The sequence below is a fragment of the Cladophialophora bantiana genome (assembly GCF_000835475.1).
Source record: "Cladophialophora bantiana CBS 173.52 unplaced genomic scaffold supercont1.18, whole genome shotgun sequence".
NCBI lineage: Eukaryota > Fungi > Ascomycota > Eurotiomycetes > Chaetothyriales > Herpotrichiellaceae > Cladophialophora > Cladophialophora bantiana.
The window spans coordinates 483,404-507,550 of record NW_015971592.1 but is presented as its reverse complement, the minus strand read 5'-3'; the positions used below and the strand labels follow the sequence as shown (position 1 = coordinate 507,550).

General features: G+C 52.3%; 10 protein-coding genes across 10 annotated transcripts; 6 read left to right on the top strand and 4 right to left on the bottom strand.

Moving 5' to 3' along the window:
• Positions 1 to 1,411: 1,411 nt before the first annotated feature.
• On the top strand, positions 1,412 to 2,918 carry Z519_10475 (uncharacterized protein; the record flags this gene model as incomplete). Its single annotated transcript, XM_016768192.1, has 3 exons — positions 1,412 to 1,543; positions 1,604 to 2,008; positions 2,079 to 2,918. The coding sequence occupies 3 exons, from the start codon at positions 1,412 to 1,414 to the stop codon at positions 2,916 to 2,918; spliced, it is 1,377 nt and encodes a 458-aa protein (XP_016615660.1).
• Positions 2,919 to 4,646: 1,728 nt separating this feature from the next.
• Positions 4,647 to 6,226, bottom strand: Z519_10474 (uncharacterized protein; the record flags this gene model as incomplete). The annotated part of the gene is made up of 3 exons (XM_016768191.1): positions 4,647 to 6,009; positions 6,057 to 6,107; positions 6,150 to 6,226. 3 exons carry the CDS (start codon positions 6,224 to 6,226, stop codon positions 4,647 to 4,649), a joined length of 1,491 nt encoding a protein of 496 aa, XP_016615659.1.
• A 525-nt stretch (positions 6,227 to 6,751) lies between these two features.
• Positions 6,752 to 8,560, top strand: Z519_10473 (dihydroxy-acid dehydratase; the record flags this gene model as incomplete). Its single annotated transcript, XM_016768190.1, has 1 exon — positions 6,752 to 8,560. The coding sequence occupies one exon, from the start codon at positions 6,752 to 6,754 to the stop codon at positions 8,558 to 8,560; it is 1,809 nt and encodes a 602-aa protein (XP_016615658.1).
• A 1,607-nt stretch (positions 8,561 to 10,167) lies between these two features.
• Z519_10472 (uncharacterized protein) lies at positions 10,168 to 10,944 on the top strand (the record flags this gene model as incomplete). Its single annotated transcript, XM_016768189.1, has 2 exons — positions 10,168 to 10,425; positions 10,492 to 10,944. The coding sequence occupies 2 exons, from the start codon at positions 10,168 to 10,170 to the stop codon at positions 10,942 to 10,944; spliced, it is 711 nt and encodes a 236-aa protein (XP_016615657.1).
• Positions 10,945 to 11,694: 750 nt separating this feature from the next.
• On the bottom strand, positions 11,695 to 12,024 carry Z519_10471 (uncharacterized protein; the record flags this gene model as incomplete). The annotated part of the gene is made up of 2 exons (XM_016768188.1): positions 11,695 to 11,771; positions 11,898 to 12,024. 2 exons carry the CDS (start codon positions 12,022 to 12,024, stop codon positions 11,695 to 11,697), a joined length of 204 nt encoding a protein of 67 aa, XP_016615656.1.
• A 1,067-nt stretch (positions 12,025 to 13,091) lies between these two features.
• Z519_10470 (uncharacterized protein) lies at positions 13,092 to 13,508 on the top strand (the record flags this gene model as incomplete). The annotated part of the gene is made up of 1 exon (XM_016768187.1): positions 13,092 to 13,508. One exon carries the CDS (start codon positions 13,092 to 13,094, stop codon positions 13,506 to 13,508), a length of 417 nt encoding a protein of 138 aa, XP_016615655.1.
• An 825-nt stretch (positions 13,509 to 14,333) lies between these two features.
• On the bottom strand, positions 14,334 to 15,851 carry Z519_10469 (uncharacterized protein; the record flags this gene model as incomplete). Its single annotated transcript, XM_016768186.1, has 2 exons — positions 14,334 to 15,325; positions 15,386 to 15,851. The coding sequence occupies 2 exons, from the start codon at positions 15,849 to 15,851 to the stop codon at positions 14,334 to 14,336; spliced, it is 1,458 nt and encodes a 485-aa protein (XP_016615654.1).
• A 698-nt stretch (positions 15,852 to 16,549) lies between these two features.
• Positions 16,550 to 17,214, bottom strand: Z519_10468 (uncharacterized protein; the record flags this gene model as incomplete). Its single annotated transcript, XM_016768185.1, has 2 exons — positions 16,550 to 16,734; positions 16,797 to 17,214. 2 exons carry the CDS (start codon positions 17,212 to 17,214, stop codon positions 16,550 to 16,552), a joined length of 603 nt encoding a protein of 200 aa, XP_016615653.1.
• A 963-nt stretch (positions 17,215 to 18,177) lies between these two features.
• Z519_10467 (uncharacterized protein) lies at positions 18,178 to 19,390 on the top strand (the record flags this gene model as incomplete). Its single annotated transcript, XM_016768184.1, has 2 exons — positions 18,178 to 19,304; positions 19,333 to 19,390. The coding sequence occupies 2 exons, from the start codon at positions 18,178 to 18,180 to the stop codon at positions 19,388 to 19,390; spliced, it is 1,185 nt and encodes a 394-aa protein (XP_016615652.1).
• Positions 19,391 to 19,912: 522 nt separating this feature from the next.
• On the top strand, positions 19,913 to 21,487 carry Z519_10466 (uncharacterized protein; the record flags this gene model as incomplete). The annotated part of the gene is made up of 1 exon (XM_016768183.1): positions 19,913 to 21,487. One exon carries the CDS (start codon positions 19,913 to 19,915, stop codon positions 21,485 to 21,487), a length of 1,575 nt encoding a protein of 524 aa, XP_016615651.1.
• Between the last annotated feature and the right edge of the window lie 2,660 nt (positions 21,488 to 24,147).

Here is a 24,147-nt window from a genome sequence, read left to right as displayed (position 1 = left end):
TCATGGCAAAGGAAAGGATCTGACCATCAGCCGCGCTGCAAAATACCACCGACATCATAGTGGAGCCATTGTCAAAATCAAATGTCCCGGGAATGTCGAACATAAGTAGTAATGGTGTGAATGTCAGGGCCAGTCAAGGTCTTTTGACCAAGGAACCGGCGCAGTGACTGGCAAAGTTTGAACGAAGGCAAAACAAGATCGAGCTCCCATTTGACTGGTAATATGGACCGGAAGAGCGTGAGGCCCGAAGCGGATTTCGATCGTCGCGCCGCTGACATCATGTTCTCCCGAAGAAGGTGACTGTCATTGGCAGTATCAGACCCCCGAGCCCAAGCTCCTGCCAAGCTTTTCTTTGTTTCACGTGATCTGGCTTGGCATTGTCGCGCCTTCTCTTCGCTGAAACATCAGAACAGCCTCACCATCCTTCGGCTGCTGAACCCTCCGCTCACCATCTCTCTTTTCGACTTATTTTTGAGTCACTGAGAGACATGAGCTGTCTCAAGTAGCCATTGTGGCTGGTACTTCTCCAAACCCGGCTTGTTCAAAATCCCGCCACGATTGAAATGAAGACGGCTTGATCCATGCAATCGCGCCCCCCCAGCCTCATACCGCTTCCTCAAGCTCCTCCGGTGTCGCAGGTAAATTGCAATCTTTCATGAGGTTCTGCAAAGCCGCCGTGGCTCTACCAAAAGAGGACAGGGGCCGACCCACCCGAGCTCTGGCCCGTCTCTCGAGATCAAGACTGAGGCACCCAGATCTCGCCCAAGTGTGAACCCCCCGCAAACACCCCTTTCACCCATCTTGCTCGTTCAGATCAATGCGAGCGTCTGAACGCCTGTCGCTCGGCAACTGGCAGTTTCCGAAAGATGGCTCGTTGGTGCTTACCCTGTTAATGGCATATGTGCTCCGTACAGGGTTTGCCTTTGCCTTTGCCCGAGGTGTTCCTCCTTGATACAACACCATTGGAGAGGTTGAAACGGCTGACTTCTGTTATCCGGTATCACAATTTGTAGTGAGTTGAGCACTTCTACTGACAGGATGACCTCCGTACGGGTTACCGAAATGGATCAGCGAGCAAGCGATGCTCGGATCTTCACGCTTCCTTCTTGGAAGGTGTCTTAAATCTTGGAGTCTGTGTATATAATTCTCGTCCTTTCTATGGTCGATATCACCTCTACAAGCAGTTCAACCAGCATCTACATTCAAGTCCTTCCTTCAAAGACTTTTGACAAGTCATTCTTTTCTCCAAGGCTTTTGATAAGTCTGCCTTTCATTCTCTTCCTCAAGCTTTTGACAAGCTCTGCTTCGCTTTTCTGACCTGTGCTGGACACTCTCATTCATCTTTTTATCCGCATATACCTTTGCCCTCGGCGCAACACACTTGACACATCCCTTTTTCATTTCCTCCAAAATGAAGGCATTCACTCTTTCGGGGCTGAGCACCCTCTTCGCTGGCTTAACACTGGCTCATCCTGTCGACTTGGCCAAACGCGGTGGTCGATTCTCCGAGATTGATATCACCATCTTGCAATTCGCTTTAACTGTAAGTAACCGCTTTGGCCCATCTGAGACAGTCCGCAATGACCTAACCCTTTCTGGACAGCTCGAGCATCTCGAAAACACCTTCTACAGAGAAGCATTCAGTAGCTTCCAGCTGCAGGACTTCCTCAATGCGGGCTTTGACGAGGAATTCTTTCTCAACCTGGAATTCATCGCTTCGGACGAATCTGCGCACGTTGAATTTCTCATCGCAGCAATCGAATCTGCTGGCATTCAACCCGTTCAGCCATGCCAGTATAGTTTCCCGGTGACCGACGTTGCCAGCTTCGTCACTGTGTCCGCCATCTTGGAGTCTGTCGGAACCAGTGCTTATCTCGGTGCTGCGCCATTTGTCGGATCGAAGGACATCCTCTCCGTGGCTGCGAGTATTATGGCCACGGAGGCATTGCATACGAGTTCGCAGAGGAGCTCGTTGGGTGCAATTGCAGCAACCAATCCTTTTACCACTGTAAGTTGAACTGTGTTCGGGGCGAAACATCGTTCCGAGAATATGTTGTGCTAACGTGCGGCCTTGCAAGCCCCTTGACGCCAACTCGGTCTTTACCATTGCCTCACAATTCATCGTCTCCTGCCCTCCGTCGAACCCACCATTGCCGTTCACCGCGTTCCCCGGCTTGAAAGTCAACTCTCAACCCTGTTTCGACGAGAGCGGGAATGGTGGTAGTTTCTCCACCGAGTCCATTGACTATGCTACCGTTGTCTCCGACATGGAAAGTGCTACAGACACTATCAGCGCCTATGTAACTGTCACGGACTCAACTACTTCAGTGGCCTATGACACCTCCTCGACCACCGCTGATTACACTACTACCACCACCACAACTACCACCGACTCCACCACCACCACTACAACAACCACCGACTCCACCACCGACTCAGCTGCCGCTTACACCACCTCGACCACCTCGACTATGGATATGTCCACCACGGAGACCACCAGCACTACTATGGACATGGCATCAGCGACCACGTCCATGGATATGTCCATGGCCACCGCCGCTCCTGAGCGCCGAAGCACCGCTCTCAAGGCGCGCACTAACGGCGGCTCATTCTCATCTTGCCCTGCTCCCGGGGCTGGCTCTTCTGTTCAACTCGTCCCCGACTTCTCCAAATCCCGCCACGACTTCTCCCAGGTCGAAATCATCTTCGTGACATTCATCACCGGTTTGGAGGTCGTGTCCATTCAGGCTGTCTTTGAAAGGGATGGAAGTATCAACGTGAGCATCCCGGGAAGCATTGGTGGCGGGCAAGTATTCATTTTCATCACGATTGTGGATATTTCCGGAAGAAGCCTGAGCGACAACGAAGTGCTCTTCGGACCGGCAATTATGGAGAGTGAGTACTTTACCCAAGTCTAAAGACTTTGGCTTCCAATGCTGACTTCTGAGCAGTTGCTCCATCTTTCCCTTCCATCAGCCAGTAGATACATCTTTGGCAGAGACTGTGCGCTCACGCTAGGTGAATCAGTCGTATCAAATTGAACATCCTGTCAAGGACAGTCGATGAGATGAAAAGAAAAGCAAAAAAAAAGGGGTCTACTAGTGGATGTTGCACTGTGTAAACGGTGATGGAGTCTCGGGGTCAGGACAGTTGATACCCTTCATGTCTCTCCTTAACGACCATTTGTGTGTTTTCCGATCTTGTCTGCTTCTACTTCTTCTAGCGACTCTTGGAAGGAGGGATGGAAAAGTGCTGTGTCTTCAAATTATTGTGTACCGCCTATTGAAACATCTGCTGATGGGAATGACAAAGGAGTGAGGAGCCATCAAAGATACCCAGAGAACCGGCAGATTACCATGTGACATGACAAAAAGAAAAGAGAAAATGGGGGAAGACTGCGGGGGGCAAGAAACGAGAGCTGGGGAGAGCTTGAACGGAGACGTTCGCTTGGGAAAGCGTCGACGCGAATAGACTCTGCAGTGTGTTGGACTGGATTGGATTGCAATGAACAAGGTGATCACTTTGAAAAAGGCTGTCAGTTAGCGACCAAAGCCATCAGATTATTGGAAGATCCTCCCGAGTCTCTTTTCCCTTGTGGGTATCCATGTCCTTGACCGTGACGATTTGTAAATCCGGTTGGCTCGAGAATCCTCTATCTCCAGCCGCTCCTGGGCGTCTCAGGGGCGTTTTGAAGGCCCCTTACCGGGATACATGACTATTTGGAATCATAATACGGAGTATAAGTCATGATGAGGCATAAATACTTAGGGATAGGGATACACATCGGGTTCTGGACCCGTTGTTTAGACTTGGGGGTCTTGGATTCGGGATCCGCGCCGCTTCGCGCCTGTGGAGGATCGCGACAGTGAGAATTACACGGGTGAGGAGGTAGGTATATAAAATAAAGGTAGGAATTTTCAACTGCGTCCTCGTAGACGAGACGGGATGTGATGGGACGGGATGGCATGTCATTTGGGACAGGACCTTGAATGGTTGTTCGTGCCGCCGGGCATTGTGTGATGTAGGTGTTCCGTACTGGTAAAGAGGCGCTCAGGAGTCCGTACTCCATACCCAGTATTATATCGGGGTTTGGCACTAAACAATATAACAGATGGCGGTACGGCCTTTGTTTCAGCCCCCACCTCCGAACTATTGATGGTTGGCTAGTCTCAGAGCAGATAATGGAACCATCGCAATGCTGACCTCGCCAGTGTCCAGTTCCCGCAGTGAGACTGTTTCTGCCACAGAATGCAGCGCAACGATTGCATGTATACTTATGGGACATTAGTCGGAGGTCGCTAGGCAGCTTGCATGAAATAGACATGATGAGATGATAGAATCGCGAGGCTAAAGGGCTCGGGTTTGGACATGGCATGCTGTGGTCGAACAAGCGCAAGCTGCATCGCGACTCGGGCGCAGCCAAGAAGCTGTCCAGTCGCTGTCCAGTTTGTTGCTGTGCCATTGCAGGCATTTCTGCAGGTCCCGAGTAGACATCTGACAGGGGCTGCTCAGGAAGGCCCTCGCAGGCATCTAAGATGATTTTTCGTCTGATGCTTGCAGAAACATCGATGCATCCTCCACGGAGCGAAGTCACTGTTTCCGGAGAAGAGGTCCCTCGTGTCCGTCTTCCCTAACATTCTGAACGATCAGCACATAAAGCCGCTCCTGTACTGACAGACATCCTCATGGTAGTACTGTCTTCTCTCGCGTAGAACAGGGTCTTCCGGACGGGAAGCACGCTCTTGACCGAGAGATGGGCTAATGCCAATCTGAGGCCGACCAAGGTGATTGTCCATCAAGCACCCCGGAATTGCTTCATCGTCGAGCCAGAACATGCCAGCCATCATTCGGGGCTCGATTTCTAATGCTCGTACGACGTAGTTATCCACGAACGCTTTAAGTCGCTTCTTCAGGTCGCCGAGAGACGATGGCATGGGAGCAACTCTGGCCACACCCTGCGCTTCGAAATATTCCTCTAGCCCACAGAATAAAGATGGATACATCTTTGTCATGTCGTCAAGACTTAACACAGAATCCTCCCGCGCCAACTGAGTGCGGATCTCCGCTGCGGGGACGATTCCATCATCTCCAGAAAACACTAATATGTCCGGGTACATGGTAGAGCTGATCGCTTGGTTCATCGTGGTGGAAGCGATTGATAGGAATCCAAGCGTCGGAGTTTCGATGACACGGTGGTGCTCTTGCGTTATTCGCCGTAGAAGCCTTGCATAGTCGGAACCCATATTCTTGAGCTTGAGAAAAGCACGGCGCTTTGCCGGAGGGAATCGTTTGATGACATTTACATCATTATTTGCATCGACCGACAGACCCATAAACGTCGCGTCCATTAACCGAACAATTTCAGACCGGGTCTGTCCATTTTGTATCGCTTCCCTGAGCATCTTCTCTCCGCTTTTCATGTGCACCATAGCGGTTTTGAAATCCTCGTTGCATTGAGCCATCGAGGAGAACAATCGACAGACGATCAACGCGACATCCCATGAAGGAGGTCGATATGTGAATGCACGGATAGCCTGAGCCCTCTGTTCCAATATCAAAGCGGTGTGATCAGCGCCGGATAGATAGGAGTCAAAAGTCGCTGCAGCCGCCACCATTCCATGATGGACTGATGGGTTCTCCCAAGCAGCTTGAGGGATAATGAATCTCCAGAAGTGGTGCCACCTTCTAGTAGAAGAAAGAAGAGGAGCTGTCTTAAGGAGGAAGAGCTGGGTGTAGCTTTGGTCCACATCCGTTGTCCATGGACTCGAGGGTTCGAGAAGCAATCTGGAGAGTTGGGTGAAAGCCCGATTGCTATTGCTGGACGTCGCTGGGGATGTAAGAGACTTGTCATCTGTCCGAAAGCCATCATAGTCAGGGTTATTTGGCCACAATGGCTGCAACGAACGGGCATCTGGCTCAAGGAGGCCGCTCTTGTCTTTGTGAGATGGCTCAAACAACCAGGTCTTCGGCGGTTCGTATCCATCACAACGGAATTTGTCTTTCACACATCTAGATCGATATAAGAGCAAGATAAGTCGAGGCTGGGTCACCGTTACCTCATACAATATGGCTTCCCTTCGTCGCAGCGTTTTCGTCGGATCCCGCAGCTGCCGTTGAGCCGGGAAGAATCGAGATGTCTCCGTACTTACTTGCAAGTCTTGCACCCAGTTCTAACTTTCGGGGCCCATCTCCTCTGTCGCTGCTCTTGTGAGAGTAGTGGTGGCATTTTACCTTATGATTCTATTACCCAATTTGGAGGTGAATTTCTTGCTTGCTGATTCCATGGATATGTGTGACATGCGTCAGGTGTAGACGACAGCCTGGACAAACACGGCAAATAAGAGAACTCCCCGGGCCTATGAACCACAGCCTCGCAGCCTTGTCAACCCCCTTGGCCCCTCCAACCTCATCAGCTCGCAACCCCTCGTTCGGCATCAACACCGAGGAACCGCTAGGAAAATGTGGGGAAGACAGGGGAGTTCAGTCCCCGTTGTGAGCAATGAGTGCTGCCAACGGAACATCTTGCATTTCGAAGGCTCTTCTTCCTTTGCCTCGAAATTTTCAGTCACAACGATTTCTCTCTGGAGTTCCACATACCAACAGCAATCGTTGTCAAGAGCTCGAGATCCCCCCGCACTTGGTCCAGACGATCTTCTCACCGAGGGGTGGTTTTGTATATATTTCGTTCTCACGAACCCTTCCGCCACAAGCTTTCTACCTTGTAGGCTCTGAACAGTAGCCTACCCTCAATATGGACAAAACAGGCGGCTTCCAGGAAGCCCGCTACCTCGACTTTGTGCACTCTTCGGAGCCCACCGGCGTCGATGGCAAACCCATGCTAAATCGCTACTCCACCCACCTAACCCGCCAGCATGATTTCCCAGGGGCACAGGCTATGCTCTTCGCCGCGGGTGTGCCAGATAGGCACGCGATGCAGACTGCTCCTCATGTGGGCATCGCAAGTGTTTGGTGGGAAGGAAATCCCTGCAACATGCACCTTCTTGACCTGGGCAAGGAGGTCAAGAAAGCTGTCAATGCACGCGGAATGCTGGGATGGCAGTACAACACCATTGGTGTAAGTGATGCCATCACCATGGGAAACCAGGGTATGCGATTCAGCCTGCAAACGCGGGAGATCATTGCGGACTCCGTCGAGACAGTGACATGCGCTCAAGCCCATGATGCCAACATCACTATTCCCGGCTGTGACAAGAACATGCCAGGTTGCATCATGGGGATGGCGAGGCATAACAGACCGAGTCTGATGATCTATGGAGGGACGATTGACAAAGGGTACTCAGAGACTTTGCGCAGGCCCGTCAACATTGCCACCTGTTACGAGGCGTTCGGTGCTTACACATTTAACACCTTGCGTCAGCCAGACGACGGCGGAGACACGTCCAAGACCAAAGATGAGATCATGGAAGACTTAGAAAGACATGCTTGTCCTGGTGCTGGAGCCTGCGGCGGCATGTACACTGCCAACACGATGGCCACGGCAATCGAGTCAATGGGGTTGACACTGCCCGGATCGAGTTCGACACCAGCGAGCTCACCAGCCAAAATGCGCGAATGCGCCAAAGCCGCCGACGCCATCAAAGTCTGTTTGGAACAGGACATCACGCCGAAGAAACTTTTAACAAATAAATCCTTCGAGAACGCTCTCGTCATAACCATGGCCCTAGGAGGAAGTACCAATGCCGTCCTACACTTACTCGCTATGGCCGTCACGGCCGGTGTGGAGCTCACACTCGACGACTTCCAGCGCGTGAGCAATAAGATACCATTCCTTGCAGACCTCGCGCCATCAGGAAAGTATTCCATGGCCGATCTGTATGAGATTGGAGGCGTGCCAAGTGTGCAGAAACTCCTCATCGCAGCCGGTCTTCTCGACGGCTCTATCCCAACGGTGACGGGCAAGACCCTGGCCGAGAATGTCGCCAGTTGGCCCAGCTTGCCCAGTGATCAAGTCATCATCAAGAGCCTAGACAGTCCTATCAAGGAGAGCGGACACATCCAAATTTTGAGGGGCAACTTTGCACCTGCAGGGGCGGTGGCAAAGATTACTGGGAAAGAAGGTCTTCGTTTTACAGGGAAGGCAAGGTGTTTCGAAAAGGAAGTGGAACTGAATGACGCGTTGAACAGAGGCGCGATACCGCGTGGGGAGAATCTTGTGCTGATAGTAAGATATGAAGGGCCCAAAGGTGGACCGGGAATGCCAGAGCAACTCAAGGCCAGTGCAGCTATCATGGGGGCAGGACTCACAAACGTCGCTCTTGTGACGGACGGACGGTACTCTGGCGCATCACACGGATTTATCGTGGGCCATGTTTGCCCAGAGGCGGCGGTTGGAGGCCCTATTGCGTTGGTCAAGGATGGTGATGAAGTGACGATTGATGCCCAGTCGAACACTATCTCCATGGAAGTTAGCGATGAGGAGTTGGAAAGGCGCCGGAAGGAGTGGAAACCTCCAAGGCCGACGGTAACCAGGGGCACACTGGCAAAATATGCGGCATTGGTTAGTGATGCCAGTCATGGGGCTGTCACAGATCTGTTTTGAAAGACGCGGACCGGCGGGAGGGAGACCAGGCCACCAAGGCGAACAGGGAGACGCTTCTGGCAGACCCAGGTTGTAGTATTAATAAGAAACACTGGGTATCCCTTTTTGGCGATTGGGGCAGGGCACAGGAAGACAGAGTCTAGATGAATGGCAACTGTAGTAGGTGGCAGCTTTTTGGGTCCTTTTTCACTTCATTGGGGCCAAAGACTCAAGAGAGCCATGACGGCAGCTCACCCACGAGCGGGATGGCGAAGCCTTGGTGAACATGACTCTGTCTCGATGTAGCCTATCGACGAGGACACAACGAAAGAGCCAGCTATAGAGTAAGTTAGTATAAGCCTATGAACAGTGATGGGTATGTACCTGGTACTCCGCGGTGAAGGTGGATGAATCGTACTTGAGGAGGCGAGGCTGAGATTGCCGAGTCTGTTTGCCTGCGAATGGCGACCTAAAATCTGCATCGGCAAGGCTGCAGCCTCAGTTCTCTTCCCTCTGCACTTCCTTCTGCTCTCATCTGAGTTCTCCCACAAACACCAGCATATTCTTGTCTCTTTGGCTTTGGCTGCGCCATTTTGCTAATGCATGTCTGGCAAAATCGCTCCTGACGATATTGGGAACAACAGAGCTAGCTGCAGCTTCTTGGATCCCCCGTTCCTCTTGCATAGACGAGTCGACGATGGCCAATTGCAGGTCAACAAAAGCAATAATACTCGTGGCCTGATATCCTTCTTCGAACCAGATCATTCTAGCAAAAGCTCTTACATTTGTCCGGCACATCCCTCCTCGTTCGCAAGTTGGAAGCCTGTCGAGTCGGTGACTTTCCATCTCCCAATAATCACCTCTTTTCAATGCTGTGTGCCGCCTTTTTCTATGGGGAGCTGATCTCAAGGTAGACACGCGCCATGGTAAGGTTTTGTCTCTGCCATCCTGGGAGTCGATATGAGTATCTCGCTACTGGACGATGATTCTCTTGCTGGAAGGTCAACTGCATACTCGGCCGCTACAGTCCGAATTGATGTTCAGCGAGGCGTCAGCAACTTGTCGATGATAAGACATGCAGAGTGGTGCTGACCGGGTCATCTTTGGTTGAATATCTGGGCTGGCGCGCGAACGTGGCCCAACTCATGGCGATCGTGGGATGTTTTCAGGGTTGGTAAGAGAAGCATTTCCGGCCAGTAACACCCAGAATCAATTGGGTGCTCAAGCAGAGGCCTCTTTACCACATCAGGGGAATATCTGCAAAGAGTCGAGACGACCAGGAGGATCATTTCCTTGGACTAAGGGTTTAAAGCGACAATATGACCAGACACATGTGAGGTGAGTTGGCTCTTCACTTCACTCTCTTCTCAGGCCAACCTTCGAAATGACCCTGGCTTGAAATTGCAATGGTCATCCTGCCTCACCCTGTCAAGAAGACCCTGGCAATCCTCTTTCAATCGGCTCTCCGCCTATCAGTCTAGTAAGAGCAAAATTATCCTCTTTGACAATCTTGCACAGTCAGAGAAGCGAACAGCTGCCGTTGAACTCCAAAAGGTTGCTTCAGAACTGTCCAGCTTTTACACCCGTTCTGTCGTCATTGCCGTCTGAGCTTCAGAACCTTTGCCACGATGTTCCTCAGACTCGGATTCATAACCTTTGCCGTTGTTGCCTCTGTGGCGTTTGCTGTCGACGTTGACAAGAACGCGGACCTCGTCGCTAAGCTTCGCCTGGCCAACACCAACCTCGACCGCATGACCTTGCTCCCAGATGATGCAGACTGGTTGTTTGATTTCACCAAGCAGGACAAGTACACCTTCTCGCCTGGGGGAGTGATCAACGCCAATTCTGCTACGTTCCCGGCAGCTACCGGCCAAGGCATGACGATGGTAAGGTCCGCCTATTTCTTATGAACGCCACGTCTCTCTGAGGATGGAACTGACTCTCAATCAAAGTCCATGCTCAACCTGGGCCCCTGCTCCATGCTCCCGCCGCACCTTCACCCACGTGCCGCCAATTACGTCGTCGCTATCTCGGGGACCACACAAACATACATGATTGCAGAGAACGGCGCCCGCACGGTGACCGAGATCCTCCAAGCAGGCCAGATGACCATCTTCCCGCAGGCCTCCATCCACACCATGATGAACATTGGTTGCGAGAACGCGCAGTTGATCTCAGCTCTCAACTCCGACGACACTGGGACCACCAACTTGGCCAACGCATTCTTCTCGTTTCCACAGAACATCTCCGGAACTGTCATCGGGGGCGGATTGAACGCTCAGGCCATCTATGGGCGCGTACCATCGTTCGGGACAGGCAGCAGCGCTGGACCGCACGACTGTATTGCCGCGTGTGCAAAGAAGGGGAAGATGATTAAGCGCGAGCCACAAGCACGGAACGAATGACGCAGGAGCTGCCAGGTCGAGATCCGATGTGAGCTGGAAGAACAGAGAGGCGGGCTTGGGGAAACAGTCTTGGAGACGGAAAAGGACATCCACCCGGTGTGTTATGAATATTCCAGAGACAAGCAACCTGCTCTGTCATCTACGAGGGCCTACCGGACGAGAATCAATTCGCCGTGCTGAGGCCCGGATGGACTCTTTTCAGGTCGCCTGACGAGACAGAGAAGCAATTTGCACAGATGTGCATGTGTCGCGAGAAATTGAGATGATCTTCCTCCGAATGACTGGCTCAGAACTTGTCTTCTAAATGTCCGACCGCGAGTCTGCTGTTATTGCCCTTTGTTCTCGTGGCTCCTGGGGCTGAGTCCACTTCAGAGGTGTAGAAGGCTATACCAGACTACCATGGCATTCATCCTGGCACGATCATTGAGCGTACAAGACACTGGTGCCTCGGCCGTGCCCTTCTATCCAGACAACCATCTCAGCCCGGCAAAAATATAGACTACCTAAGCCAGCACAACGCTATGCTCTTATGGTATGGACTTCCCAGGATCACGGTGCACCAGCAACGGCATTCCGCATAGCCTTGCATGCCTTCTCTCCGCCAGCTCCCCCGCATGCCACGCTCTCGATCCTATGCCATTGCCGGTGGACCGCTCCCTGGGGAACTCCTCTCTCTATATCCCGTCATGGTGGAGGTAGAGTGTTTTTTTTTCCCCCCAGCCAGAAATAGAGACACGAGCAACGCACATTTCACCTCGACCAAGCCGGCATATGCTCGTGTCTGCCTTCTGGTATTCTTGGCTCGGGAGGCTCAATGTTCTTGATGGCTGGCAGGGTCAAGGAGGTCGGTCAGCCTTCACGATTCGTCTCCAACTGCATACAGAGGACGAAGGAGAAGGAAAGGAACGAATTCGGGCAGAACTAGGTAGGCAACAGGTATATCTATGTCTTACCAGTTACGACCCTCTTGACCAGCGAAGGCTTCTTCTCCTGTTGGGCTCGTTCCTTCTCGCTCATGAGGGAGGAGGTCGAGACTGAGGCAGCGTCGAACGACACGTTGAGCTTAGAATCTGAAGGCATCTTGACGGATCCGGGTGCAAATGGCTTTCAGCAGGCAAGTGGGAGAGTCCCAAGTCAAGGAAGTTGAAGTAAGCTTTTTCCTTCGAGAAGTTCTGAATGAATTGGTGCGTAGATGTGCAAGAGCAGGGAAAGCCTCAAAACTCAGGCAGAAGGCTTCGGGCTCCTTTATAGACAGCCATGAGACGGGGGCAGCGGCAGATGGTTGACAGAATGCTGGACCTTTGGTGGTGGCCTGGTCTCCCGCAGTCCAATATGCTCAGGCTACATGCATAACGCATTGCAGGGCAACTGGAGGGTATGACTCGATCTGGTGATAGGTTAATGTTCATCCTCTGACTCTAAACACACGTAGTGACTAGGCGCGGTGAATGCGGTGGATGCGGTGGATGCGGTGGAGAGGCGGATCATCCATGTCCAGTCTCGACGCCTTTGAGTTGGATTCGGACGAGTAACGAGTAACGAGTAACGAGTGACGGCTGATCTGACTCATGAGCCCCAGCATCTCTCTGTCGGCCTCGTGCCTCTCATCCTACCCTCCTCGCCTCTTACCGGTTCTTCCATGCTGTTTCCCGCCTTTTCTTCATTGCCACCTTTCCTTTCTTTGTTTGTTTGTAAGCTCCACCCCATCGTGACCGAAAAGATGATCTCTAGCCTCGTTGTGCAGGAAGAAGGAGGAGGACGACTTGTTGTGCGGTTCTAACTTCTGAAACTTCTGCAAAGAAGAGCGAAAGACAGCGAGGATAATGCAGACAGACCAATGTACCCAGTACGCCGCAGCCAATGACAACTGTTGATTGTTGGGTTCAAAGCAGAGAATGGCGCCCTCGCACGTATTCGCAAATTTGAATCCAGTTTGGCTTCCGCGCCATTTCTGCTCGAGGCACCGAAGACAGGGCGCCGTTTGTACGCTTTGGTTACGGCGGGGTGGGCTGGCGCAGGGGAGGCCATTGGGCGAGATGTTCGGGTTTCTGACTAAGGAAGGTGGAAGGACGTACGGGCAAAAAAGGCAGAGGGAGCATCTTCGATCACGTGAATATCCAGGCGCCATTGGGATGATGAATCATGACATGCCTCTCGTGTCTCTTCAACACTCAACTACCTTCAGGCAAACACAATCCTCGTCGTCCCTCCTCAGCTTCTTGTGGTCCGTCACTCCAGGCACCATCCTGTCTGCGTCCCTTTTGTTCCCGCAGGTCAAGGCAGATGAGGAGAGCTGGGACCCAGATGGAAGCGAGTACTGTCTGGAGGATCAAGAGGTTCCGGACACAAGCGAGGAAGAGCCGACGGAGGACGGCGACGGCGACGGCCCTGAAGCTACAGTCCAAGGGCAGAAAGCAGAGATCAATCCCTACCACACCGACGCTCGTCAGGGCTCGTATTTCCTGCGGCGCGCCTTGTTTGCAGCGGGTGCGTGCCTTGGGTTGATGCATGCGTGGAACTGGTTCATGAACTCATCCAAACCTGTAGGGTTATGGGTCCGTTGATTCATCCCATTTCCGATTTTTGGGGGTAGTCCTCGCCCATCGTGCAAGGTATTTTTGGCGAACCGTTCCTACCGACATCACTCGATCAGTAAATGCTTGCTGTTGCTCCCGCGCCTGTGGAGCCCAAGGTGACCACCTCTCCACAACCTTTTTGTGTGAAGTCGAATCTCCCGATGCTTCGGCTCCCTGACATTATCCATCGTCTCCGCGCGCCATTATGCGTGGCTGCAGCCCGCGCTGACCAACCCTCAGCCGTCCGCCATCACCCTCATCTCCGGCTCAACCCAAACATATCAACACGGAGGCTTCTATACGACCAGGAACTGGACCGGACACGCCCCCTCCCTCCGTCCGTCCGGGACCGATGACAGGCACACAGCTCGGTCCAGAAAAACGGGGTACCTAGCCAGCGGGTTTGCGCTTAATTGACTCGCTGCCGAGGCATTGTTCTGTTGCTTGCGATCCCTTTTCCGTCCGAGTGGCAATTCCTATGGTATAGGCGGAATCCGCGGATCTTGGGCAACATGGTAGTTGCATAGTATTGGCAGTGGCATGCTGTGATCGGTGGCTACAGAGGAAGCAGGCTCAAGGACCCTGTTGAGCTCTCTGGACAGGACATTGCTGATACGCTGCTCAACTCAGCTGCATCAGACGGGCACGAAGGTGGGCGCTTTGAGACATGTCAGTATCTCGCACAGGGCATATGGATGCCATCCAGTGGTCGTCGTTGGATCTGTACGTCGATCACTTCGCACATGGGCCTGGTGCTGCTCATCGCTCCCGTTCGTGCACCAGCCCATATTGCAAGGTGAAATTCACAATTCCTCAAGGGCCTTTCCCGCTCCCACCGCTCACAAACCGCCTAGCAACCCATGCACTGCCATGCTCAAGATACTCTTCTCTCGTAACACCGTACTCTCGGACAATCTCAGGAAATCCATTCGCCAGCCTGGCGCCACCAAGCCACGTCGAAGTAACGGGATCGGACATCTTGCGGACGCGAACCATCCATTCCGTCTTCACCCTCGTGCGTAACTCTGCTTCGAGTCTCTCCAGAAAGCCAGGAATTCTCGCATTTCCGCCGACTAGGAGGACGTTGCTTAGCATGGTGACCTGCACGAGCGGCGGGAGGACGCTCAGCGATTGCATCACAATATCCGGCAAACCGGGCTGTTTCGAGCCTATGTCACCGGGTGAGAAGATGATTTCCGGGACAGAGAAACGTTCATTTCCCAACGTCATTGAGATTTCGGCGTCTGGTTCAGAGGAAAGGGCGGCCTGTTTTCGCTTCCGTGCAGCGGTGGGGGTCGGATCGTGAGGCCGGCTGAACCCCCGAAGAACGCGTATGCCATCAGGGAGGATGTAGTCGACTCGAATCTCCTCGTCTTCGGCGGAGACCATCTGTTCAGTATCCCTGACTCCGTGAGAATCCTTGGGTTTCGACGGTGTCGATTTCTGCCGCGTTTTATTTCCTTTCCATGTCTTCTCCAGGTCTCTTCGAAAATCGTTGCTGACGAAACAGACATCTTCCTTGATGTCATTGACGATCTTGGTGTCTTGATGCAGATCGAAGTGGCGAACGGAGATGACTTCTTTTAACAAATTCGTGAGATGTTTACCACCAAAATCTAAACGTCGAATTGCTCGGTGCAATGGCCGGCCGTTGAACAGCGGCGTAATTGTGGTATGGCTGTAACCGCTGTCAATCACGAGAACGCATTCCATTGGTAGGCTAGCCATAGGGTTGTTGTCTGGCTTCGTATAGGAGGGCCCTTCGAAGAGTGGATGAAGATCGTTGTAGGCGTTAAGTGACGGGCCTGCTTAGACATCAGTACATCTTCCATCACCCAAATTGTCTCTGGCTCAGCCATACCTACCAATAACCCTTGAATAGCCTCCAAATGCCCATTCTTCCATGATAATCTCATCCGCATTCTTCTGAAAAGCGGGCATAGTATTGGGTGGCTCTGTGAAAATCAAGGTCGTGTCCTCGGGACTCTTAACCAGCAAATCCTTGTGAGCAGTCCGCTCATTGAAGAAAGATTGATCCCATATCTCTTTTTGCGCCTCCCAGCTCACGACTTGGCCGTTTTCGACAGGACGGCGAAACAATGCTTCGCTCCATTGTGTGATTTCCTCCGAATGCGAACCAACGTAGACTTTTCTTTCACGGCTGCGGACGAGGGTATTTGGGATAATATGACATTTCAGCAGAGCTTCCGTGTCCCCCACGAGTTCTAAAGGTGCGAAACCAGCCTTGATGCTATAGCCACCGTTGTCGAGAACGAAAGTCGAAGAGGGAAGCCCGGGCGAGTGTCGCGTGGATTTTGATGCGCGGGGCATGTCGACGTCAGGCAATCTGCTTCATGTTCTAAGGAGGAGTAGAGGTATTCTTCGGGGAAGAGCTTCAACAATGGAAGTGCTGTGGTTGGCAAGCTCTTGGTTCATGTAAAGAGTAGGCATTTAATCGTGGGTTTGACCCAAATCTAACTCAATACACCCAGACGTCGCCCATCTCTCTCTGCGCCAAACCAACCACTCAGGACTAAGGCCAGACAAGGCAAGGCGACAACAGCCTCTCGCCGCTTTATCAGGGGCCTGCGCCTCCGCTCACCTCCTGCTCTCTGGTGACTCTCAACTCTCTTGCCCAAAACATGCCTAACGACCCAGCCTTCCCCCCAACGCGACAAACATAGCGAAGGACAGCCCTAAGTCGGCGTCTTCACAGGACAGGAGCATGAGAGAATTAAAGGCCATGGGGGATGTTCCCCTTCGTCGGGATTTTGACCATGGCTCGTTGCCTCGCGACAATGATGACTTTGTCGCCTCTTGAACAGTCCATTGTCACCTTTTGTATGTTACGCCATAAGGTGAGACAATTGAAGATATTGCCTAGTTCATATTGCAAGGAATACCTCATAAAGATGCAGTGTGCTACCCTGGATATCGCGTCTACTAGCTCTGGGCTATGGGGTCTACACCTATGTACATGTCTTTCCGGGAATTCTATACAGGCTCAAATGATCGGGCGACTGTCCAGGTCACTTGAAACTTGTTCGTGTCACTTCTCTAGCTTGAGATTCGCTAACTTCCGGCTCCAATTCCCCAGTGATATTCCTCTCGTCTTTCCACGCGAGGGCGACGAATTTTGTATGGCTTCCTCGAGCCACGATCTCGTTGTTCTTGTTCATAAATTTGACCGATGTGTATGCAAGAGTTTTGCCAACTTGAAGAGATCAGTACATCTCACAGCTGTTTGGGGGGGGGGAGAAATAGCAATTATCTTACACTTATCACAGATGACTTCGCCTTTGATCAAATCACCAATCTTTCCGCCGGCGTTGAGGTAGGTTACATTGAGATCTGTCGAAACTCCTGTCGAATATAGGCCACGAGAAGCCAGAGCAAGTGAGCCGCTGGTATCGACCATGGTGGCAAGCGTGGCACCGTGCAGTATACCTAGCCGGTTTGTGTGTTGCTTTTCAATGGGTAGTTCAAAGTTGACTTTGCCAGGCTCCGCCGCTGTTATCCGCATCTGAACGGAGGGAAGTGAGCCTGAGATCCGCTGAAGGTTGCGCAGAGCTCTTTGAGAAGTCGTGTACTGGCTTGGTGCGTTTGTGCGACCCGAGTGATACTTACGCCATCTATCAACCTGTTGTTCGGCAGGCTTAATGCGTGAGTACTTTTGGTCATCCCTGGAACGCATTACCGTGGCTCAACCCCCGACGTTGCTCTAAATGATTCCCAAACCTGTAGAGTCTCAGCTTGAACCCGCCCCAAGCTTGCAAAGCCATGGAAACTCACCGAGCGGACAAACTTGAGTGCCGCCATTGTGTCGCTGCCGCACCCTTGAGGCCGCAACTCGTAAAGCTAGTCGAATACCGGACCCCGCAACAGCTGCAGACTCTAGAGCGTCAATAAGAGTCTGGGTCACCGTCCAACACAACCCAAGCCCAAACCAAGCAAAGACACCAGCGATATCAAGTGAGTGGTCGTCGACCCGAGACGCAATGAAGTGAGAATGAAATCTTGGAAACTGCAGCCGGTGAGGGATATGGTTCGCCGGACTGAGTGTTGCCATCTGCTCCGCCGTATCGCATTTCCGCCCTAGCGCCCTCGTGCCCTTCCGTTTTCCTCTTCTCCCTCTTCCTCAACACTTGTGCCCGGTCGAATTCCCTGATATCCATTGACATATTCCACCATGAATGCAAGGTGGAAGCACAGAGCTTAAAAGTTGTCATGTTTTCCGCCTCGAGCAGCTTTGAGCGGCCAACCTCAGTTTCAGACCTATGAAATACGAGTCGAGGTTAGCGTAGAACCTGCCCCCGCAAGTCGGTGTTCATGGTCAGCCAGTTAGGGCCTGATTTGGGACCCTTTGCTCCATGGACTATTCCTTGCTTTCTCATAGTGTTAAGTCTATCAATCCCTGCCTTTGTCGCTAAGATGCTGCTAACTCCGACAATTCCATGACGTTTCCTCCCTTTCTACCGTCAGGCAGGCAGCTGTGTCTCAGGTAACTCGGACATTCAGTAACGGACAACCAACAACTTCATCGATCAGTCTCCTGGGGGCGAACTGTTGTTCCACCAGATACGCATATTATTGTCGCCCTTACCGAGTCACCGCCTGTCGCAAGATATAATCATTCTTCCGGAAGCGTCTAATGACAATGACAGCCCAAACCAGTCAAGCAGCCGCGCCGGCTTCTGCCAGCGGCGATATCACAGTTCGCAAACGAAGGGCTCACAAGAAGTCCAGACTAGGCTGTCGCAATTGCAAATTACGCAGAGTCAAATGCAATGAGGTCCGTCCAATGTGTGGGAAGTGTCTGGAATACGGCGTGATATGCAACTATGATCCTAGTATACCTGATCTTCAACCTCGAACCGTCACTTCCAAAGTTGTCTGCTTGGACTCTATGGTGGAAAAGTCCCCACTGGCGACGACTAAGCCTATCTTAGACATGGTGAATGTCTGCTTGGAAGAACACAGCCATGGACCACGATCGCAAAGCGAAGTCATGCGATTCGACAGATCTGACTTGGCGCGACTAGACAGATTCCAAACGAGGACAGTTCTCACCATCGGCACCAAGAGAGTTGCCCGGGTTTTCCAGAAAGAGATCATCCGGCTTGCGTGTACGCACCCCTTCCTCATGCACCTGACGCAGGCCGTGACGGCGTCCCACGATCGCTACTTGTGCGGAGTGGCTACTTCGCGACCGAGCACATCCGAGGCTTACCATCTGAACCAAGCCTTGATTGCCTTTCAGAGCATTCTTTCACGGCCTATTAGACCTGAGGAGGGGGATGCATTACTCGTCGCCTCTTCGATTCTCGGCGTCGTGAGCTTTTTCAATCTTGAGGCATCGTCTGTCGAAGACGTTTGGCCATTGCAGGACGGTGACATGGCATGGCTCAACTTGAGCGATGGAAAACAAACCATCTGGCGACTAGCAAGCCCGTTGCAAGATGACAGCCTTTGGCGAAAGGTGACCCACATATTCGATCGCGACAAGATGCCTGCGTGCAAAATTCCAGAACATCTTCCTTCAATCTTCGATCATCTTTGCGCCGAGGACCCCGCATCACCCTCAGCAGCCGCCAACCCCTATTACAAAACTGCACATCAACTTTTGCCCTTGCTAGACCTTGAATGCAATGACTCCACTTGGTTGAGGTATCTTGGGTTTGTCAACCACATGGATCCTCTTTATAAGTCCTTACTTGCGCAGAAAGATCCTTGGGCGTTGCTCATGCTTGTATATTGGTATATGAAGGTTTGCAGAGGCGCTTGGTGGGTTTCGTCTCGATGTATTGTCCAGGGACAGGCGATTTGCCTATACCTCGCACGATACCATTCAGACAATGCAACTATACTAGCAGCCTTAGAGAAGCCAAGGACGGAATTCGAGGCAGCACTAATGGAAGGCTGGGGAGGTATATCATCTGCAGTACTCAGTCGGTGGTGGCATCAGCATGAGGTGTCTCGTTCGAGGAGCGAAAGCTGATGCAGCAATGTGCCTCGGGAAGTATCGCAGAGTGTTCTCCGAGGGATGAATCTTGTACATTTGTGCTCGAGGTCCTTTTCTATCGCATGGGTTGTAGCTTGTTGAGCACAAAGCTAGTTGCTCCACCACAGCATCATCAGAGAATTATTATCCATAGCAGCGGGGAATTTGTCCCACAAAAGGCATAGTTGTCTTGGCACTTTTGACTTGTTTGAACTCAGTTCCAGCCTAGATCGATGGACTCCAGCTCGAGTTGCTATCACTTGGACTTCCCGTTGCTCTCGCCGTCACCTCGAAATCTGTCCATCGGCGGACCAAGATGATAGATCGGTGACAGTGCTTACAGAGATCCCGAGAGTCGCGGTAGTTTGCTCTTTGATTGTTCTCGGTAATCATGGCGGACACAACCCTCCAGTCGTGGGAGTACCTCGAGACGCTTCCAGGCACGCAATTCTATCGCCTTTACAGGAGTCCGTCCTCTGCTTTAGCGATCTTCAGAAAACGGCTGTCAGCACTGGCAAAGTCCTTTGTTTTGATGCTGTTGTACATGCCCCGTCCCATGCCAGCGAAACAACTGGAACAGTTTGTTCAGGACACCAGCAGGGGCGAACGTGAGCATGCTTTGGATTTACTTCATCGTTACCACATATTTCGAGATGTCACTTTCAACTCGACAAAAGCATATGCGTTGACATCGGACTTTGCCAAATCCCTCCGTCGCGCTTTGACGGGAGCAGGAGACAGTCGGTCATTCGGAAAGGTCGCGAGGGTCCCGGAAAGCGACGAGGTCACCATATCGCAGCTGGATGAGTACTCTCGTCAAAGATGGGAAGGTATATTAGGCTACATGGTTGGCTCATCTGCGATTCCACTCGAAACGGCAAATGAGCAGCAAGCGATCGAACCGGCTCCGGGAGTCATTGAGCTCCTCAAGGCAGGTCATCTCATCGAAGTTAGCGGGGCCTATAGTCACGGTCAAAGAGCCAAGATCACAAAGGAAGGCTTTGCGTTCGTCCTGCAAGACATCAATACCCAAGTATGGGCATTGCTTTTCCTCTACGTGGACAACGCCGAGGTCTTCGACATGGACAAGGTCGACGTCCTTTCCTTCCTTTTTCTTGTCTCGTCCCTAGAACTAGGACTCGCATACTCCACATCTACTCTAGACGAAACCCAACGGCGCTGCCTCTCCGACCTTGTTTCCCTCGGGCTCGTTTATCAGCCTCCATCAGACAACGGTGTCACTCCTGCCAATTACTTCTACCCGACGCGCCTGGCTACAACGCTGACCTCCGACTCCGCCATGGCACTCTCGACAGCGAACCTCACCATCGGCACGTCACTCTCCCAGAAATACTCATCCAGCTCTTCGTCAGGCACAACTACGCCCTCCGGCACCGTCACACAAAAGGGCTTCATCATTGTTGAAACCAATTACCGCGTCTATGCCTACACTTCTTCCCCGTTACAAATCGCCCTCTTGTCACTATTTATAAATCTTCGTTCTCGCCATCCGAACCTTGTCACGGGGAAAATGAGTAAATCGTCCGTTCAACGAGCCGTTCAGGCCGGCATCACTGCCGATCAGATCATTTCTTATCTGACAACTCATGCCCACCCTCAGATGAGGAGGCACGCGCAGGCTGAACAAGCCGCATTGTTAGCCCGGGGTACCGCTACAGAGTCGCAGGCGCAGAGAACAGTGCCGGTGCTGCCGGCGACGATATTGGATCAGATCCACCTGTGGCAATTGGAAAGAGACCGCATGACCACGACACCAGGGTTTCTCTTCAGGGATTTCTCCACCCGGGCAGAGTACGAGGCCAATTGTCGGTATGCCGATGAGACTGGCGTCTTGGTGTGGAAAGACGATGCAAAGAGGTTGTTCTTTGTGACGCGGTTAGAGGGGGTGAGGGCGTTTATGGCTGAGAGGAGAGCAACTGGTGGTGCCGGGACAGCACAAGGCTGAGATAAAACTTGATAGAATGAGGCTCTTAAAGTGGCGGAACATGCAATGGCGAGGCTGGGATGAGAAACAAGAAACATTCCCTACCGATGTGGACTTTCTTTGGTATGGGCTGTTTGTTCCCTTGTGCGACGCCCATGACGTAGCTATTGATTGGCCTATATCCAGAACGCGCAGCCGACACTTGTAACGTGCTCGTGCTCTGGATGTGTATGGCGTCGATCGGGCGCTTGGAAATGCAGAGACGGGAGGAAAATTGACGTTCCGTGTCATGGATATAGAGATCAATTCTGCTTTGTCGAACACGGGATTCAATACCTGTGACGCTTCAGGGATGACCCTCAATGTTGCAATATATCATGAATGTACCAGGCACATCAACCACCCACACATCGCCGTCGCTGCCCGTCATCTGCGTCCAGCCACAGAGCAAGAGATTGTTGGCTCTCCCCGCAGACCCTCAGCCTCGTACCCCTGTACGCTGTTCATCTTGGGCGTCTAGCCTGTCTGTGGACCTGAATGTTGCGAATTGATATGCAGCATGATCTACTGCGGGCCCCGGAGTGCCGCCTCTTCCTTCCCATCGGGCAGCGACAGCTTCCTTGCACGACTCAACAGAGCCACTACCCGTCGAAATTTGCACACTAAATCGATGAGAACAAGTCAGGTTTTTTTTTTCTTTTTCTCGATTTCTCCTATCCTTGGAAAGGGAACCCCCGGGGGGGGGGAGATCTTACGACTTACGCAGGCGGTCTTCTCGGTCTTGCTGCATGTAGCAGGGGCACATTGTAACAAAGCAAGGAGGACGTATTTCGATCGAATAGATTTGTGTCGCTGCCGGATATCCTTCGAGAAGCGGGGCAAGGAAGGAATGGATGAGGTTTTGAGCTTGGGGCGCCTTGAGCACTGAAGAATCGAGTCGGTTCAGAAACACGAAAGGAGAGGCAGGGTCGTGTCACCAACGGAGGATGAGCAATCATCTAGGGTGACTGGACTTCACGTGGCGTTGTCCTTCGTCTTCTTGCGCCGCAGCGTCTTGGCTGAATTGCTGTTTCCTTTCACTGGATAACGGCCTCTGGGTGTGCGATGGTTGTTTCTTTGTCTTTGTCTCTCAATAACCTGATCTCAGAGAAGCATCGCTTCAGTCAGGGCCAAACAGTAAACCGAAACCGAAGCCCCCGTCTGAGCCTTAACACAACTTCCCCAGTCCATGGCTAAGATCAAAGCTCAAGTATAACCCTGAAGCTGAATGTCCTGAACCTTCAAAGCCCAAAGTCCGATCTTTACTAACAAGAAGACCTGTCTCAGACCACCACAACTCAGATCGGGCCGAAGATTGCAAATGCTAAGCAACATGCCGGGTGCTTATAGACCGACGTCGCTGCAGGGCGGTTCAGGCACTCAAAGCCGCCACACGGTCTTCTGAGTGGTTACTAGGGCTAATCACCGTGTGCTGTGAAAGCAATAGGGGCACCGCATCTGGGAAGGTATTGAGATCGACGCTCTTTCTGGGTTGTACGATTTGCAATTCACGAAACGCTGCAAAAGACGCGCTGCGGTCGAAGAAGCTTGGAGGTTGGCTGTTTGTCCAAGATAGGTGTCAGTAGCATCAACAAAAAACCAACAGTCGGGCAATCCCCCTCATTGCTGTCTAGCTAGCCACCTGCTCAGCAAGAATTGAGGGCGATGTGCAATACGAATTCATTTTCAGAGTTGGTGGGCTGTAAAGATCATTTCTCGCGTCTAGCCAAGTTATGACCAGAAGAGACAGCATGCAGATGACACTTTGTACGGGGACACCCGGGAGACCGTTCATGCACTATTGCTGCGAAGACTGCTGCTCATTGGTTTCGGTTCAGATCGTTCGCGGACAGGAGGCAGGCCGCTCAGATGCTCAAACTCCCCCTGACCGGGTAGACAATGGCCGGCGGTTATTAGGAAGACGGTCGTGAAGCCTTCGACTCGTCAGGGTCGCCGTCAACCATCGCGCATCGACAAAAGAAGTCCTTCGGTCGCTCGAGCCGAAACGTTTGCGAAAGTACCGTGTAGTACAGACCAGGACGCAAGAGCCAAAGTCCCCTTGTCGCTCGAGTAGAGGTTTCAAATCGCCTTCAATCGCATCGACTCCCCTCTTCCCAGCCCAGGCCCTCATCGCGGCGCATTCCGTTCGCACCTCGGGATCATTAGGTCTGCTCGGTTCGACACAACGGTGACGGTTCCCTGAATATCCGCTACGCCCGGAAGCCTTGAACGCCTCAATCTTCCATCACGGACTGCAAACCCCACACAGATGCAGGAATCCAAGAATCTTGCTGCTTTTCAGTCTTCGGGCTTCACCCACAGCACGCAATCTCTTCGATCTCGAATCAAAGAAGGCTCGGGCTTCAGAAGGTCACCGATACGATGGAGTCCTTGTCCCCTTAAGTACCTTGAAAGGTTCAGGGTCGAGTAAGCACGGAAAAACCGATGGTGATGGGGTCGGAGCGGATGAGAAATCCAAGTCGAACGGTTCACCCGGTCTGGAAAGGCTGAAACGGTGCCCAGAGCAGGCAATGGGAAACGGAGCATCGCCTCGGCCGTATGCCTCGCCGTCCGGCCGCGAATGACCATCTGCGAAGATCGTCTACCTGCTGAGGTTAAGGAAAAGCATGAGACGGGACAAG